Source organism: Cryptotermes secundus, unplaced genomic scaffold, assembly GCF_002891405.2.
Source record: "Cryptotermes secundus unplaced genomic scaffold, Csec_1.0 scaffold181, whole genome shotgun sequence".
Taxonomy (NCBI): domain Eukaryota; kingdom Metazoa; phylum Arthropoda; class Insecta; order Blattodea; family Kalotermitidae; genus Cryptotermes; species Cryptotermes secundus.
This window is the reverse complement of record NW_019723906.1, coordinates 2,321,295-2,335,965: the sequence shown is the minus strand read 5'-3', so window position 1 is coordinate 2,335,965 and position 14,671 is coordinate 2,321,295. Positions and strand designations below refer to the sequence as shown.

The 14,671-nt window shown below is 37.3% G+C and overlaps 2 protein-coding genes across 7 annotated transcripts in view; both read left to right on the top strand.

Annotated features, from left to right (window-relative positions):
- The window catches only part of LOC111861979 (exportin-7), a 55,325-nt gene extending 48,909 nt beyond the window's left edge, over window positions 1-6,416 (top strand). For all 6 annotated transcript variants that reach the window (XM_023846978.2, XM_023846976.2, XM_023846974.2 and 3 more), the window contains exons 20-22: window positions 1,458-1,639; window positions 2,434-2,561; window positions 5,526-6,416. In XM_023846978.2, coding sequence (XP_023702746.1) covers window positions 1,458-1,639; window positions 2,434-2,561; window positions 5,526-5,625 — 410 coding nt within the window. In that variant the 3' untranslated portion in view covers window positions 5,626-6,416. The remainder of the gene's footprint in view (window positions 1-1,457; window positions 1,640-2,433; window positions 2,562-5,525) is intronic.
- Window positions 6,417-12,932: 6,516 nt separating this feature from the next.
- LOC111861986 (modular serine protease) overlaps window positions 12,933-14,671 on the top strand; it is a 42,145-nt gene continuing 40,406 nt past the window's right edge. The window contains exon 1 of the mRNA XM_023846996.2: window positions 12,933-13,460. Within this exon, the coding sequence (XP_023702764.1) occupies window positions 13,406-13,460 (55 nt within the window). The 5' untranslated portion in view covers window positions 12,933-13,405. The remainder of the gene's footprint in view (window positions 13,461-14,671) is intronic.

Genomic DNA, 14,671 nt, shown 5'->3' with positions numbered 1-14,671 from the left:
CACTTTATTGCCGTCAGCAAGTGACCATACATACAGTCAGGAACATCTCAAACGACCCATCTGTAATTCTCTGTATCCACAAATTCAGCTTATTTACAAATTCTTGTACCTTATCCATATTAGTTAGTTTATTTTCGTTCCTACCTGGCATCTTTCTGTTCAGCTCATTCAAGTGTATGAAAATATCAGAAAGATATGCCAGCTTACATACCCATTCATCATCTGCAAATAAATCCGCGTACTCATGCCCCTCAACAGTCAAAAATACACGTGCCTTCTCATTAAGTTCAAATATTCGCGTTAACACTTTTCCTCATGATAACCAAAATAGCGTTATAAAAGACAGGGAAACACATGCTAATCCATGCAGTTTCAGGGAAAAGCACGTACACAGAACATGCGGCAGGTTTATCAAAGAAGCCGCGTAGATACAAGAAAAATAAAAATAAATCAGTAATGAAAACTATGATATAACAACAACTGTGAGTAAATAATTTACATTTAATTTCTTAGAATACAACATTACTGTACATAAAAATCACGGCATGCAATAAAGAATAAACAAGCATCATCTTATTTAATCAGTACAGTGGCTGAGAATAAAATACAAGCATATAAAACATGGTAACTGGGATAAAATAAAACTAATTAAATTCGACAATTAATTTCTTACAATAGGTAAAAGTTCGTATCACACCTTTCACCTTGTGACGGCACACCGGTTGCGGAACACTGGTGTACACCTAGTGTTGCTTTGTGTTCCTTATGTCATTTACAATTTAAATTGTTGCATTATAGACGGAAAACAGGACTACAAATGATACCTCAATGCAACAGAATGCTGAAATATAATATTCAGGTATTGTCCCATAATTTGCCTGCAGGGACTGAGGAAACCATGAAAGACCTCAGCCAGAACGATGCTGCAGCCAAGATTCAGTGTCCCAAATATGTTCAGAACATTACTACATGAGACAACTTTATTTGCTGGATCAGAACAAATTTCATATAAAAGCTACAGGTCTTCAGGAGATCTGTGTTTTGTATTATTAAAAATAATTAATAGTGTGCCTTGAGCGTTATTTAATAAGAGCAGAATGAATCAGAATTAAGGTTTGACACTTTTAGTGTAGACTGCCAGTATGACTTTCATGAAATTATGTTGCATTGTTTTGAAGATGAAACATATGGATGAACAGAGCTGTGAGCTCTCTTACAGGTATTCACTTTGTCTACTTAATATATAGAATATATAGAAAGCTATGTGAAACTACAAACTCTCACAGTGAAGTAATTTAGTGAAGTCTTATTGGGTTCTGTGTTATATTATTGTTTGGTGAAATTCTGTATTAGACAGTGTACAGCCTTTAGTGAATAAAAACTTTAATTTCTGTCATATGTCTCTGTATAACTAATGTATAGTGCTGGATATTGATGAGAGATAATGGTTTTCACAGGAAAAAAGACTCGGAGGGGTGTGCCGACACCCAGTGACATGTTCCTGCAGGTTCTAGAACTACATCCAGAGATATTACAACAGATCCTGAGTACTGTTCTGAATGTAATTATGTTCGAAGATTGCCGCAACCAGTGGTCAATGTCACGACCACTCCTGGGGCTCATACTTCTGAATGAGGAGGTGCAGTATCTGAGTGTTCTTAAGTAGTTTGTGTCATGTATATTGACAGATTTGTATGTTTTCAGTTTAAAGGAAAAGGAGAACTTAAATATTCCATGTCAGTATGAGCTGAACTTAATAAAATACATCAGGATACATTTTGCAACATCATTGGAGTCTTTCTCACTTACAAACAATGAGATGTTCACGATAATAACATGAAGCTTCCAGCCAGTTAAGATATTCCATTTGCTGTTTCGCTTTCTTTATGCTTTTACTTATATTTACATAGTGAAAATGCATTTTAATCTAGAGCAGTGCTGTATAACAAAAATAAATCAGATCAAACAGTGGCAGTACTGATCAGAAAAAAAAATTATATGTTACAGAACGCAGTCACTACCATGTGGCTTGGTGATGTACGGTCCCTATGAACAATTCATTTTTGTGTAAAAGCCATAGTTATGGGTGATATTTTCAGTACTTTCCTCTGCCATCTGTTTGCAAAACCACTTAAAATATGTAATGTCCATAGTATGTGAGACAGTGACAGATGATCATCATGTGGCCTTCACCCAGATATCCAGGGATGAAAATACCAAACACATGCTCACATGAGCCCTGATAATTCTCAAACCCCAGACTATGCAGAAACAGAGATGATCCCAGTAATCACCAGGTCTGGGGCTGTTAACTTATGCATCTACTCGTAAACTAACCGATAGGATGAATAAAAATGTAAAAAAATGTAGTTGCTCTTAGAGAATTTTATCCATATATTTTCATCTATTGTTTGTTTCATGTTATGCATTCAGTATTTCAATCAGCTGCGTGAGAACATCATTCGCAGCCAACCACCAGATAAACAGGCCGCCATGGCACAGTGGTTTGAGAACTTAATGGATGGCATTGAAAGAAACTTGCTCACAAAGAATCGTGACAGGTTAGTGTCATATGACATAGCAACAAGTGTCAGTCATCTGTTAAGCTTCAAGCATATTAATGAAGTGTGTTATGTTGTTTTAATAAATTAGTGAAATTTTCTGTTATAATTAAAAGTAGGTGTCCTATAAGCCAGTACAGCTGTAAACGTGATAGTTTTTTGCACAGCAATGTTTATTTTGTTCCACACTTTTCATGATTCACTCTTTTATTAGCCATGTTGTACAATACTTATGATTGTTATCTACCAGAGCCTCATACAATGTCCCATTATCAAAACAAAACCCAGCACTTCTATTGTCTTTTTTTAAAACTCAGTGTTAATTGTCATGGGGACAGTGGTAATCGCAGCCAGTGCTTGTGTTTCCTAGAGTTATGCTGTTGCAGGTTTACCCAACTTCACATTAGAAATGTTCAAGTGTGGGTCTGAATGCTACCACAATTTGCCTCATTATACATGTGGTAAAGATACCAAGAGGGGCTCTTTGTCCCACATATCCTGTTCACTGCTTCCATTGGCTCAAACTGGATTCTGTCTCCTCTCCCTTCCATAGATTTGAGTGATCACTTTCCGTACAACCTACTTGTATAATCAAACCGCATTGTCACCATTCTCACTTTGACCCTAAGGATCATGTTTCTCTGAAATATTGTTATCCACATACAAGATTGCATAATATCACAATCCAGATGATAAGACCTGATAGCCCATATGTCTCCTGTACCATGCACAGGTGACGCCTATATTTTGGGTATAAGTATCTAGAATAAATCAACCTGCCTGTATGTGGATATATGTTGCTAATTGGGAGTGAGGTGGTTCATATGTATATAAATAAATGGGAACAGAGCACTTTCCTGTTAAGATGAGAGCTCCTGAAGACTCACAGTCATCAATGAGCAAATATTTGCATCTGTGTATCAACATCATATACTAGGTGGTTCAAATATGACCGGGACTAATTTAAAAAAAAAAAAACAAATATAATTGCCAAACACTTACTTGCACATGTCAGTCTTCAATGTACTCCCCTCTGGAGTCAACACATTTTTTCCAACTTCCTGGAAGCATCCTGATACCCAAAAAAAAAAAGACTTGTGGTTGGCCACATATCCACTCCCGAACAGTCTGCATGACGGCATCGTTGTCCACAAACCACATGCCTTGCAAGTCTGATTTGAGCCTTCCGAACAGGTAGAAATCACTTGGGGCCAAATCGGGACTGTATGGCGGATGTGTCAGAAGGTTCCGTTTCAATTTCCGAAGGGTTTCCATTGTTGTTTTGGCCATATGGGAGCGTGCATTGTCTTGAAGGAAGGCTACCCGCTTTCCACCTGTCTTCCGCTTGGATCGGATCTTACTCCAAGTTCCTTGATGGTGATGCACCTATTCTCACGAATAAGCATGTCTGCACAATCAGTGTTTGGCTCGGTGATGGGTGTTCGCGGCCAACGATCATGCGGTTCATTCTCCATGCGCTCTCTGCCCTCTCTGAAGCACTTACACCACTCAAACACACGGGTCCGTGAGAGACACTTTTCCCATACTGTTGTTTGAGTCTGTGGTGAATTTCAGTGGGCTGGACGTTTTCTCCAACAAGGAATTTGATCACAATGCGTTGTTCCACGCTCCGCGGTACCTTCTGTTCTCTCATCACTCTAGCAACTTCCAGACAGGACTGAACAGGTTCTAACCCTAACAGGAGGGAGGGTGGAGGTTGTGGCTTCACTCTCTCAAGGTTGCACAGCTGCTGTGCAGTGCAGCTTGTATACAAAAAAATCAGTCCTGGTCATATTTGAACCACCTAGTACTTATTTCATGTGATAAAAGAAAATGATATTGTGCCATTATAAAATACCTTCAATATATCATCACGTCAGATCACAAACTANACTACTACTACTACTACTACTACTACTACTACTACTACTACTACTACTACTACTAGTAGTAGTACTTCTTCTTCTACTACTACTACTACTAATAATAATAATAATAATTTTTTTAAATATTTAACAGTACTCTTAATAATGTTATATTTTAGCATCCTGTTACGCTGATTCATGTCCATATTTTATGCTGACCGTCTTATAGTGTATACACTTTTTCACCTTATTCTTCACTTCCACATTACATGTTTCAGCAGTAATGTGCCATCCTCAGGTGTCTTTATGCATGTTAAACTATTGTACTGCATGCCATGATGTGTTCATTCTAAAAGGACTAAAATCTGTATTCGTCATATAGGACGATGAATTCTAAATAATGAAACTTTTCAGGATTCTTCCTACGTCGCACTCAAACACGCGAATTACGCCAATCCTCTTTTATGTGAGCATTCTTCCTACATATATTTGTGTATCGTGTTCTGTGTTGTGTTTTGCTCCTGTTACTGTGTGCGTTGTACTGCTGGATCTGCGTGTGTGTGTCAGACGTTCAAAAATGTCTCTTGTCTTACAATTTGAATTAATATTAAAAATCGCCAGAAAAATATACCATGGGTGCCGCGTTGGACAGGGCTGATATACATGGATACTTGAACAAGAAGGTGATCATTTCTAATTATGTTACTTGTAGTCTTCTTCCATCTGTAATGCAACAATATCGATACAGATTGATACTTTTGTGCAAAAAAAAAACTGGTTTTAGTCTGCAAGTAAACTATACCAACCGAGCAACCGCCGCTTGTCTGCGAATTTAGTGCCAACTTTAGCAGATAGAGGGTGTCACATGGTCAGCACAGCGAATCCCCACAGCCGTTAATTTCGGTTTTCTAGACTGGAGCCACTATTTCCTTGAAATAAGTCCTCAATTATCATGAGGCTGAGTGGAACCCGGACCTCTGGACCTGTAGCCAGGAACTCTGACCACTTGACCACAGAGGCAGTCATTTCAGTGCAACAGGATGCCGAAATATAATATTCTAATTATGTTATGACAAACTGTAGTTCTGTTTGTTTCCAGGTTTACACAAAACCTATCCATGTTCCGAAGAGATATAAATGACTCGCTGAAAGGTCCAAACATGACTGCAGCATCTGTCAGTGACATGATGACTTCGTAGTGATTGTTTCATTCTTCTAGCCAGCGAATGAATGAACAAGAGAAACAGTTATGTAGTAGGGATGCCAAAAGATAGAACTTCTACTGATGCCATACTCCCTCCTGAAGGTCAAGGATGTTAAATTTAAATGAAAGACCATATTATTCCTCTTTAGTCTGCATTTACATATATTTTTATAATATGTGTTACTTTGTTTTGGAGTATGTTTAAGTAAGAAAGGTTTACATTGGTAATGTTCCTTTTTTTTTTTGTTAAAATAATGCCACCATGCAGGCTTACACGCTTTAACTGTGTTGAATGAATTTTAAAAATAACTTATCATGTGAAGTAGTTATGCTGACTGGCATCTCTATTATTTAGCATATGAATTTGTGTGCTGAAAGTGTGTGTAGGAGTGAGATTATTGCTGTGGAACATTCAACATTTGCAAGTGTAGCCTGAGCAAAGACAAAGAGCAGTTTACACTGTGCACTCTTTCCAGACCTCTGTGTGCTTGATTCATGGTGTTCCAATTGGTGTGAGTGTGTGTCTTGCCATGTGTACGTATATATGTGAGCAAAGATGAAGAGATAGTATGAATTTCATTACCCCTGTGATCCATTGTGAAAATATTAATAAAGATGATGAATCGGAAAATTTTAAGATGAATAATATTAGCATAAAAGTACAGATCACATTTGGTAACTATTATTATTACTGTATTGTATGTATGCAAGCATAAGTGAAAAGACAGTGATGTCAAGTTTGTTATTATTTCTATAGCTTGTTCCCAAATAAAGAACTTGCAAGTACCAGGTATTGTTTGTTTTGTTCAGACATTAACAGGATCCAGAAGTGAAGCAGTAATTATTACTTGGAAGAAGGAATTATGAATGAGATCAAGACTACAATGAACTTTTGCTTATAATAAACAAACATTAAATTCACATGCCAGCATTAACTGTTTGGTTACTCAAATTGATGAGAAGTCAAGACTACAATCTGTAACTGTCCAATTTATGGGATGGTCAGTTGATGCTTTGGTGTATGGTTAGGGTTCTGCGACATTAGTCACTTTCGTCTCGCAGTTGGAGATTTTCCTCCTGAGACGTGCAGCAGGTGGCTTGGGTCAAGCTTGAAGTCAGCTGCCCATCAGTAAGTCAGTCAAGCTAATGCATAACATGAGGCCGGGTTCTTTAGAAATTCTAAGTTTGACAGGGGAAGTCATAACTTTAGCAGAGCCAATTTATGCTGCCCCAAGTTCCAGTTTGACAGCCACCCAGCAGGTGGCAAAGTTCACTCGTAAACTCTGCATGCATGGGTATTTCTTTTCCTAGTTGGAGGAGAAAGATTAAGCAACCTCCCAGCTTGCCTGGTCCAGCCAATCAAAATATGAAGTAGGATGTCCTTTGCCCGAATTTTGGATAACCATGGCAGATATTTACCATCCAGAGCACACTTGGCAGAGAGAACTCTGAAATTTACATTCAGTGGGGGNGGGGGGGGGTGCATGTGTTCTGGTCCCCATATATACACTCTGTGGTGCCTATCGACTTGTGTGTCTTAGTGACCAGTAAAGGAGCTTAAATCCACCAATCAAGTGGATCACTACAGCGCAGTTTTCATCTGAATAGTGCAATTCAAATAAAGACTTAAAACAGCTAATTGGTGTTTAATGTTGACCTTCCTATGCCTGAAGCACCCCCTCAAATCACCAAATTCGTGGCCAGTCAACACAGCCTGAGATGAGGTGAATTTCTCTACCGGAGCTAGTAGCAGCAAAGAACGGCTACAAATCTGAACAAATAAACCATCAGTATTAAGTAGGATTTGAGCTTCCCACCTCAGTGTGTATGAAGTGTTCTATCTAATGGGATATAATGCCATGTAAAAAGGGTAAAGCTATCCCTGTAAGAGGCCGTGGAGGCCCATAGGGTTGTGGGATGTTGAGGCTCCCTCGTCTTTAGAGAGCCAGCACAGATGATGGTAAGGTTGTCAGCCTTACTCGCTGGCCGCGCTGGTTGTGAAGCAAACATTTCTTGTGGTCAGTTTTAGAAATTATGAACATGTTCTGTGGCCATGCAGAGTGCATGTGAAAGTGAAATAAATCCTGTAGAGGAGATTCTTATTATTTAAAATTCAAAGAAAATCAAGAGGAAGGTTTCAAAACAGAACGCTTTTATGTAAACAGAGATTGAAATTGTAATTGCAAAAGAAAAATCTATGTAAAGTTACAGGAAAGTTGTTCATTGCGATTAATCAAAAACGCGGTTTATTAATATCATTTGTTTATAAAAATGAATAAGATTTTATTCAGTGTTATTTTGAGAAATCAGTAAGCATAAAAGAACATCCCAATTTGATTACCAGTAAGCAGATATCACTCTATTTTAAAATTATGTCTTCATATAGATCTAGTTATAAAAATGCTCAGCAGTGGGCTTTAGCTTGTATTGTTTGCATGCTAGTTCACTATTGCACAGAGTGCATGATTGTTAGAAATAGTGAGAATGTGATATACACGTATTAAATACTGAACAACTGTTATTTTTTTATTGTTTTTACTACAGCTGCCACTTTGTGCAAGAGGTTATCTTGTTTGAAAGACAAAGCGATGAGTTTGTCTGCCAGCTAGCAGTAAGTCTGATGGAATGAAAATAACTATAGTAATGACAATGTTCTGTCTGCATTGCTGAAATGTAGATGTAGAATAAGAATCGTTTTTTGTGTCATGACTATTTTCTGTGATGTTTCTAAGTCACATAATGTCTTTCAGGCCTCATAAAAAAATATCTAAGCCATTCTGAATCACACCTTTACTTTCAGCCAATTTGCTGGTATTCCTCTTTATTAGGCATATGCAAGAATGTCTTTTTGTTCAAGATGATATCCACTTGAGAATTTTTCCTACCACACCAGTTCTCTTGCTGTCATCACAGTTTATAACATAGCCACTTTCCACAGTGCACTAAAGTATAGTCCTTATCCCTTTTGATATGAGATAATTTTTCTAATTAACTATATTCATATGTGATATTTTAAAAGGAGTTAAATTCTCGTGCCATGTCCTTTTTCACTAGGAGCAGAGAGAGGGAGGGATAGAGAAATCTTTCATGGTCAGTTATACAGTTTACAGTGTCATGCTGAGGGGTACATACTTATGAATACAAAAGAAACTAGTTCAAGGTTATTTTCTATGATTATACATAATTTTAGAATGTTAAAAGAAGATGAAAACAGTTTCCTAAAACAGTTGTACATATAAGAATTACATTATACATTACAATAAATATCTTAACAATCCTGTATGCAATTCAATGATTCATGTTCCAAAGCCTTGCAAGCAGCCATATGCTGGGCAGGATGTTGAACAGAATAGATGAATGTTCTTCAGGAGAATCTGTTTTCTTTATGCTGTATGATCTTGAGGTTGTACTTTGTAGGAGATCAACGTTTTATGTATTTAATAAAGTTCCCCTTGGTGTGGCTGCATCTAGCCTGTATGGTCTATACTGAAGTCGTGAAAAAAATTTCACATGGATTGACCCCCTGCACCCCTTTTCTCCAGCTGCTTACCTTCTCTCTCCAACATTCCTTTCCAGTCTAGCTTAGCTGGCGTCAAATGCCATGTGTTGGCTAACATAGGTGACAGTGGCCTGGAGAAGAATATACTAACAACAGGCGTAGAATTGGAAGCCTAAAATGCAGCCATCTCCACTGTTTATAGGATTCTTTCCGTGACCTCAGTATAATCTTCTATAAAGGTAAAGTCCGTCTGCTTAATTAATTAAGAACCATGCCATGATGGTGTAGGAGGATGTGGAGGTATAACTCCACCATTGTTGACCTTAACACCGGATGGAGGTGCATGGTGACCTTCCTGTCCCAGCATCTTTACCCCCGTTACCAAGTGTATAGGAGGCTGGGTGGTCTCAAAGGTGGTCTGGATGCTGTGGAGTTGAGAGAAATATTGTATTGTATTTTATTTTCATCCGTTTTGCTACATAGTAACATTTGGACATGTCATTCAGTAATATAAGTTAACAAAATAAATCTACATAGTTACAAGCATACTACGAACTATATTGATTGATTAATTGATTGATTTATCCAGGAGTACAATGTAACAAACAAACCTACAAAGTTACAAGGATACTAACAACATTTTACAATCCTAAGCAATATGTAGATACTACATTTGAAAAAGAAAAAAGAAAAAACAAATACACAAATCATTGTATACAACTTATGATTTGCTATGACATCCAAATATGAGTACTTTCACCATCCATCTTTTTATTTAAAACTAACGAATTCATTTATCGTGTAAAAGGAATGTTTCAATAAAAAGGATTTTAAGTCTCTTTTAAAAACTGAAAAACCCACTGAGTTTTTTATTTTGTCAGGCAACTTACTATGCAATTCTATCCCCATATTTACCACACTCTTTTTAAATAATGTAGTTCTACAGAACTGAACATGAAAATCCTTGTTTATTCTTGTATTATAACTATGAATATTTATATTCTGGATCAAATCTGCTTTGTGCTTTTTTATGTAACACAACACCTCTAAGATATACAACGAAGTAACCGTAAGGATGCCATAATCTTTAAAAATTTGCCTGCATGAGTCTCGTTTACCAAGTCCACTAATTATTCGCAGCACCCTCTTCTGCATTCTAAATACCTTTATACTATCACCTTCACACCCCCAAAATATTATGCCATATCTCAATAATGATTGAAACTTTGCAAAATAAATGCTTCTTAACATATTTGGACTCAAAACTCCTCTTAGTGATTTAATTATGTAGGATGTTTTACTAAGTTTTGAACATAATGACTGGATGTGGGTACTCCATTTAAGGTTTTCTGTAATATCTATACCTAAAAATCTCAGTTCTGATGAATAAGCAATTTCCAAGTTGTTATAAAATATCCGTGGTCTAACTACAAACCTACTTTTACTAAGATGGAATGACATAGCAATTGTTTTTTTAATATTTATTAAGAGGTTATTTACCTGAAACCATGTTTCAAGCTGTTTCATGATCTTATTTATTTTCTGTTGCGCTATGCCTTCCTCTTTATCAATAACAAGCACATTAATATCGTCTGCAAACAATACCATTTCTCCACCTTGTACATTTAGCGGGAGATCATTTATATACAGAAGAAACAGTAGTGGTCCCAGAATTGACCCCTGTGGTACCCCATGTATTGTTTCCCTTAAAGGTGATATATATTTATTTTGGGTCTTTTTATTCAGGTAATTTGTTTCAACAAATTGTACTCGGTGGGATAAGTAAGATTTAAACCATAAATTAGTAACCCCCCTGATCCCATAATAGTTTAATTTATCTAGTAGTATACTGTGGTTTATCACATCATATGCTTTTGTCAAGTCAAAAAATATTCCTATAACATGAAACCGTCTATCCATTGCCTCCTGTATACTCTCAATGAAGGTCTAGGAAGCTGTTTCTGTCGATTTGTTTTTTCTAAATCCATTTTGCACTTCTGTTAATATTGCATATTTTGTTACAAAGGAAATCAACCTGTTATACACCAGTTTTTCTAGTATTTTAGAGAAAACAGACAGAACTGCTATTGGCCTGTAATTACAAACTTCATGTCTTTCCCCTTTTTTATACAGCGGTCTTACTTTAGCTATTTTCATCTTATCTGGAAACACCCCTGATTTTAAAGAGGCATTAAAAATATGTACGAAAGGTTTCTTTATGTATTGTGAACATCTCTTGGCTAAATATTCTGGAACTTGAAGAAAGCAGTCTTCTGGGATTTGGCACCGTGTATATGTGGTGTTAACCGATGTTTCGGAGGAACGTATCGCCCCCATCTTCAGGGTAGAAGAAAAAGTATAATAAATCTGCAAGCCGTGAAAGCCTCAAATCTTACATTCTGGAACTTCGTCAAAGCCTGCAGATGGTTTACCTCTTAAACTCTTTATTACCCTCTCTATTTCAATTTCGGTAATAGGGAGCCAAAACATTGTGTTCATCTGATATTGAATCCTCTGTTGTGAGGTTTGTACTGGGGAATGGTTTATATTATTCGCTAAGAGATCTTCAATGCTTTCAATAAAAAAGGAATTCAACATGTCTGCTATTTTTTGTTGATTGGATGTTTCCTCACTTCCATTCCTTAAACTAGTTATATAGTCACCCTGCCTAAAACTTCCAGTTTCTTTATTTATTATTTGCCAAATTGCCTTCGTTTTATTATGTGACCTTAACATAAACCTATCATTTTCTTTTCTTTTAGCTTCTGTTATAACACTTTTATACATTTTCTGATATCTATTAATGTATTCCAATATATCATTTGATAAATTTGTATTTTTCTTTAAAGTGTTTAAAAGTCTCATTTTCTGACTTGAAACCTTTATCCCCTGAGTAAGCCATTTAATTTCATTATGGTTTTTCTTATGAACTGTCTTTAAAGGAAAAGATCTTTCAAAATAGTACAAAAATCTGTTCAAAAAAGTATTGTAAGAGGTATTTACTTCATCATATAGAAGAACATGTTACCAGGATTCCATCTCAGGTAGATGGTTGAATTCTTCTATATTCCTACCTGAAAACTGTCTTCTTGTTATTTTTTCCATCCTGTTTTAGGCTTATTTACCTTTATATGTAGTATCTGTGCAAGATGATCGGAATACCCCAAATCTAACACTTCCGTTAAGTTTTTATAGTATATCTTTCCCCTAACAGTAATGGAACCCCAACCATCCAGCCTGTAGCCCATCACTGTACTGACTGAGCTTTGTATTAGTTTTTAATTCCATTAACTATCTTTTAACTTGTCTATTTTCACATTTGTTTCTTTTTTCAAATGAAACAATGAAATAACAGAAAATTTAAGATGAATGGAAGATGGACATTAGTAATGAACTGGGGCGTTTCTACTGGACAGCCTGAAACTACGTTAGAGTAATGATTTTGTTTCAGAAATAGTATATAAATTCAGAATCTCCTGAAAAGTCGTTTCGAAGTGGAGCTGGGTGGGTTGTTTCTATATGTGCAGCTTGAATGCCTTCTACAACTTTGTCTCGCATGATCTGTTCTCATATCTGATGGGAATTCCATCAGCTACGTCAAAAGCCAGGACACAAGTTAACACTGTGGTACAATAAACCGGTTTCTTGCGAAAACCGCATTCCATGAGCTTTTATGTGGTTCAGTGGTGTGCGGTTCGTTGTTCCTTTGACACAAAACAGGAAGCAGTCTAGCGATAGTGTATGCGACGTTTTTTTTCTTCTTCTTCTTCTTCTTCGGGAAGGCTGGTTTGTTATTCCCCTCTATGACATTCAGTTTATTCGCGCTCGCCACGTTTGAAGAGCCGGCTGCAATTCGTAGGTGGTTACGGGAGAAGCACTAGATTGTCATACCCTGTGTGGAAGTTACGGGGTATTGGGTTTATTGTTCAAACGTATAACACAACATATTACTCTTGTATGATAAATCCCTTGTTTATGGTTACTAACATATTTTTGGCCGTACTACTGAAAATTGTAATTAATAGGATAATAATGTTATTGACTTCTGTAACATCCAACTTAAAATTTAAATTCGAGTAAAATTTTAAATCCCAGTCGTCACTGACATAGTGCTTACGTTAACCATCGACGGGAAGTCCAGCAATCCACCCGTCTTCATTTTACCTGTCCTTATAACCTTGCAAGTTTGCGGCAGAAAAAAACTGCCTCGGGCTTCTTGTGACGGTGATGTTATAGTGGAGTGCGGAGGAAAGACAGTGTTTTGTTCGCGCCTGAGATGGGAGGAATGCTGTGTTACTTATGCGGCATTCTACTCATCATTTCTTACTCTGGTAAGTGAAAATTCATTAAGTGGATGAAATTTCTCATACATCCTAGTCGTATTTTACTTGGTATACAGAATGTACACAAACACAGTCTTCAGTGCAGTTTTCTGTGCGGTTCCTTGTTTAACCACTCCTATTTCATGTCCTTCCACTACTACACATGTTTCGGTCTCACAAGGACCATCGTCAGGTGTTGTATGTTGTTGCACGTGAACTGTTGCATTGTTGGCACACTGACCATGTGCTACATGTGAGATTAATTCTTTAATAATTGCACAAAATTAATTACTTTCATTGCGTTCAAAATATAAAAATTAAAAAGTTAAGAAGTTGTAGAATAAATGGTCGTATATTGTAACGCCTCTCGCAAATGTCGCGTATTTGTTTGTTGGTGGTGTGTGCCTGTTTGCGTCTTGGTACGTGCGGTTGAGTCTCGCGTGTGTGTGTGTGTGGACAGTTTACATGCAACAACATATACACAACGTATAACATATCTATCTAAGGCTCTACATCCCTTTTGTTGTACTTTGGCTGCTTATTCAGTTTCTTAATCGTATACACAGTCGGTAGGACTCCTTGGACAGGGGATCAGCCCGTCCCAAGGCCACTACTTACTCACAGAAAAACACAAACACAGAATAGAATCCATGCCTTAAGTGGGATTTGAACCCACGATCCCAGCGTTCGAACAAGCGAAGGCAAATCATGCCTTAGACCGCGCGACCACCGTGATCGGCATATCGTATACGTATATGAAGTGCTAAAATAGTGTAGCAGGATGCTAGAGTACAACATATCTTACTTACGAGTATACACTACAGAGCTGAACAAGATAACTGGAGAGGATTTCCTGAATTCTGTACGCAGTTTCCTTGAAACGTGTGGTGGATACAGAGTTCGTAATAATGGCGCTACTTAAAGACCGGCTGCAGGAGCAAACGCACTATGAATTTGCGCCATTTTAGTTTAGCCTATTGAAAGCAGACTGAAATGTTACGTTTCGTCCATTCTGTTATAACATCTGCTGCGATATTTTCCCGTAGTGTACAGTTTATTCTCTAAACCGTCCAGACCGGCTCTGAGGCCTACCCAGCCTCCCCTCCAACGGGTACCAGTGTCTCTTTCCCCTGAGATTAAGCGACCGAAGCATGAAGTTGACCATTCAGCTCAACATACAACCGTTAAGATGAAAAGTGTTTGCAATTTTTATTTTAAGT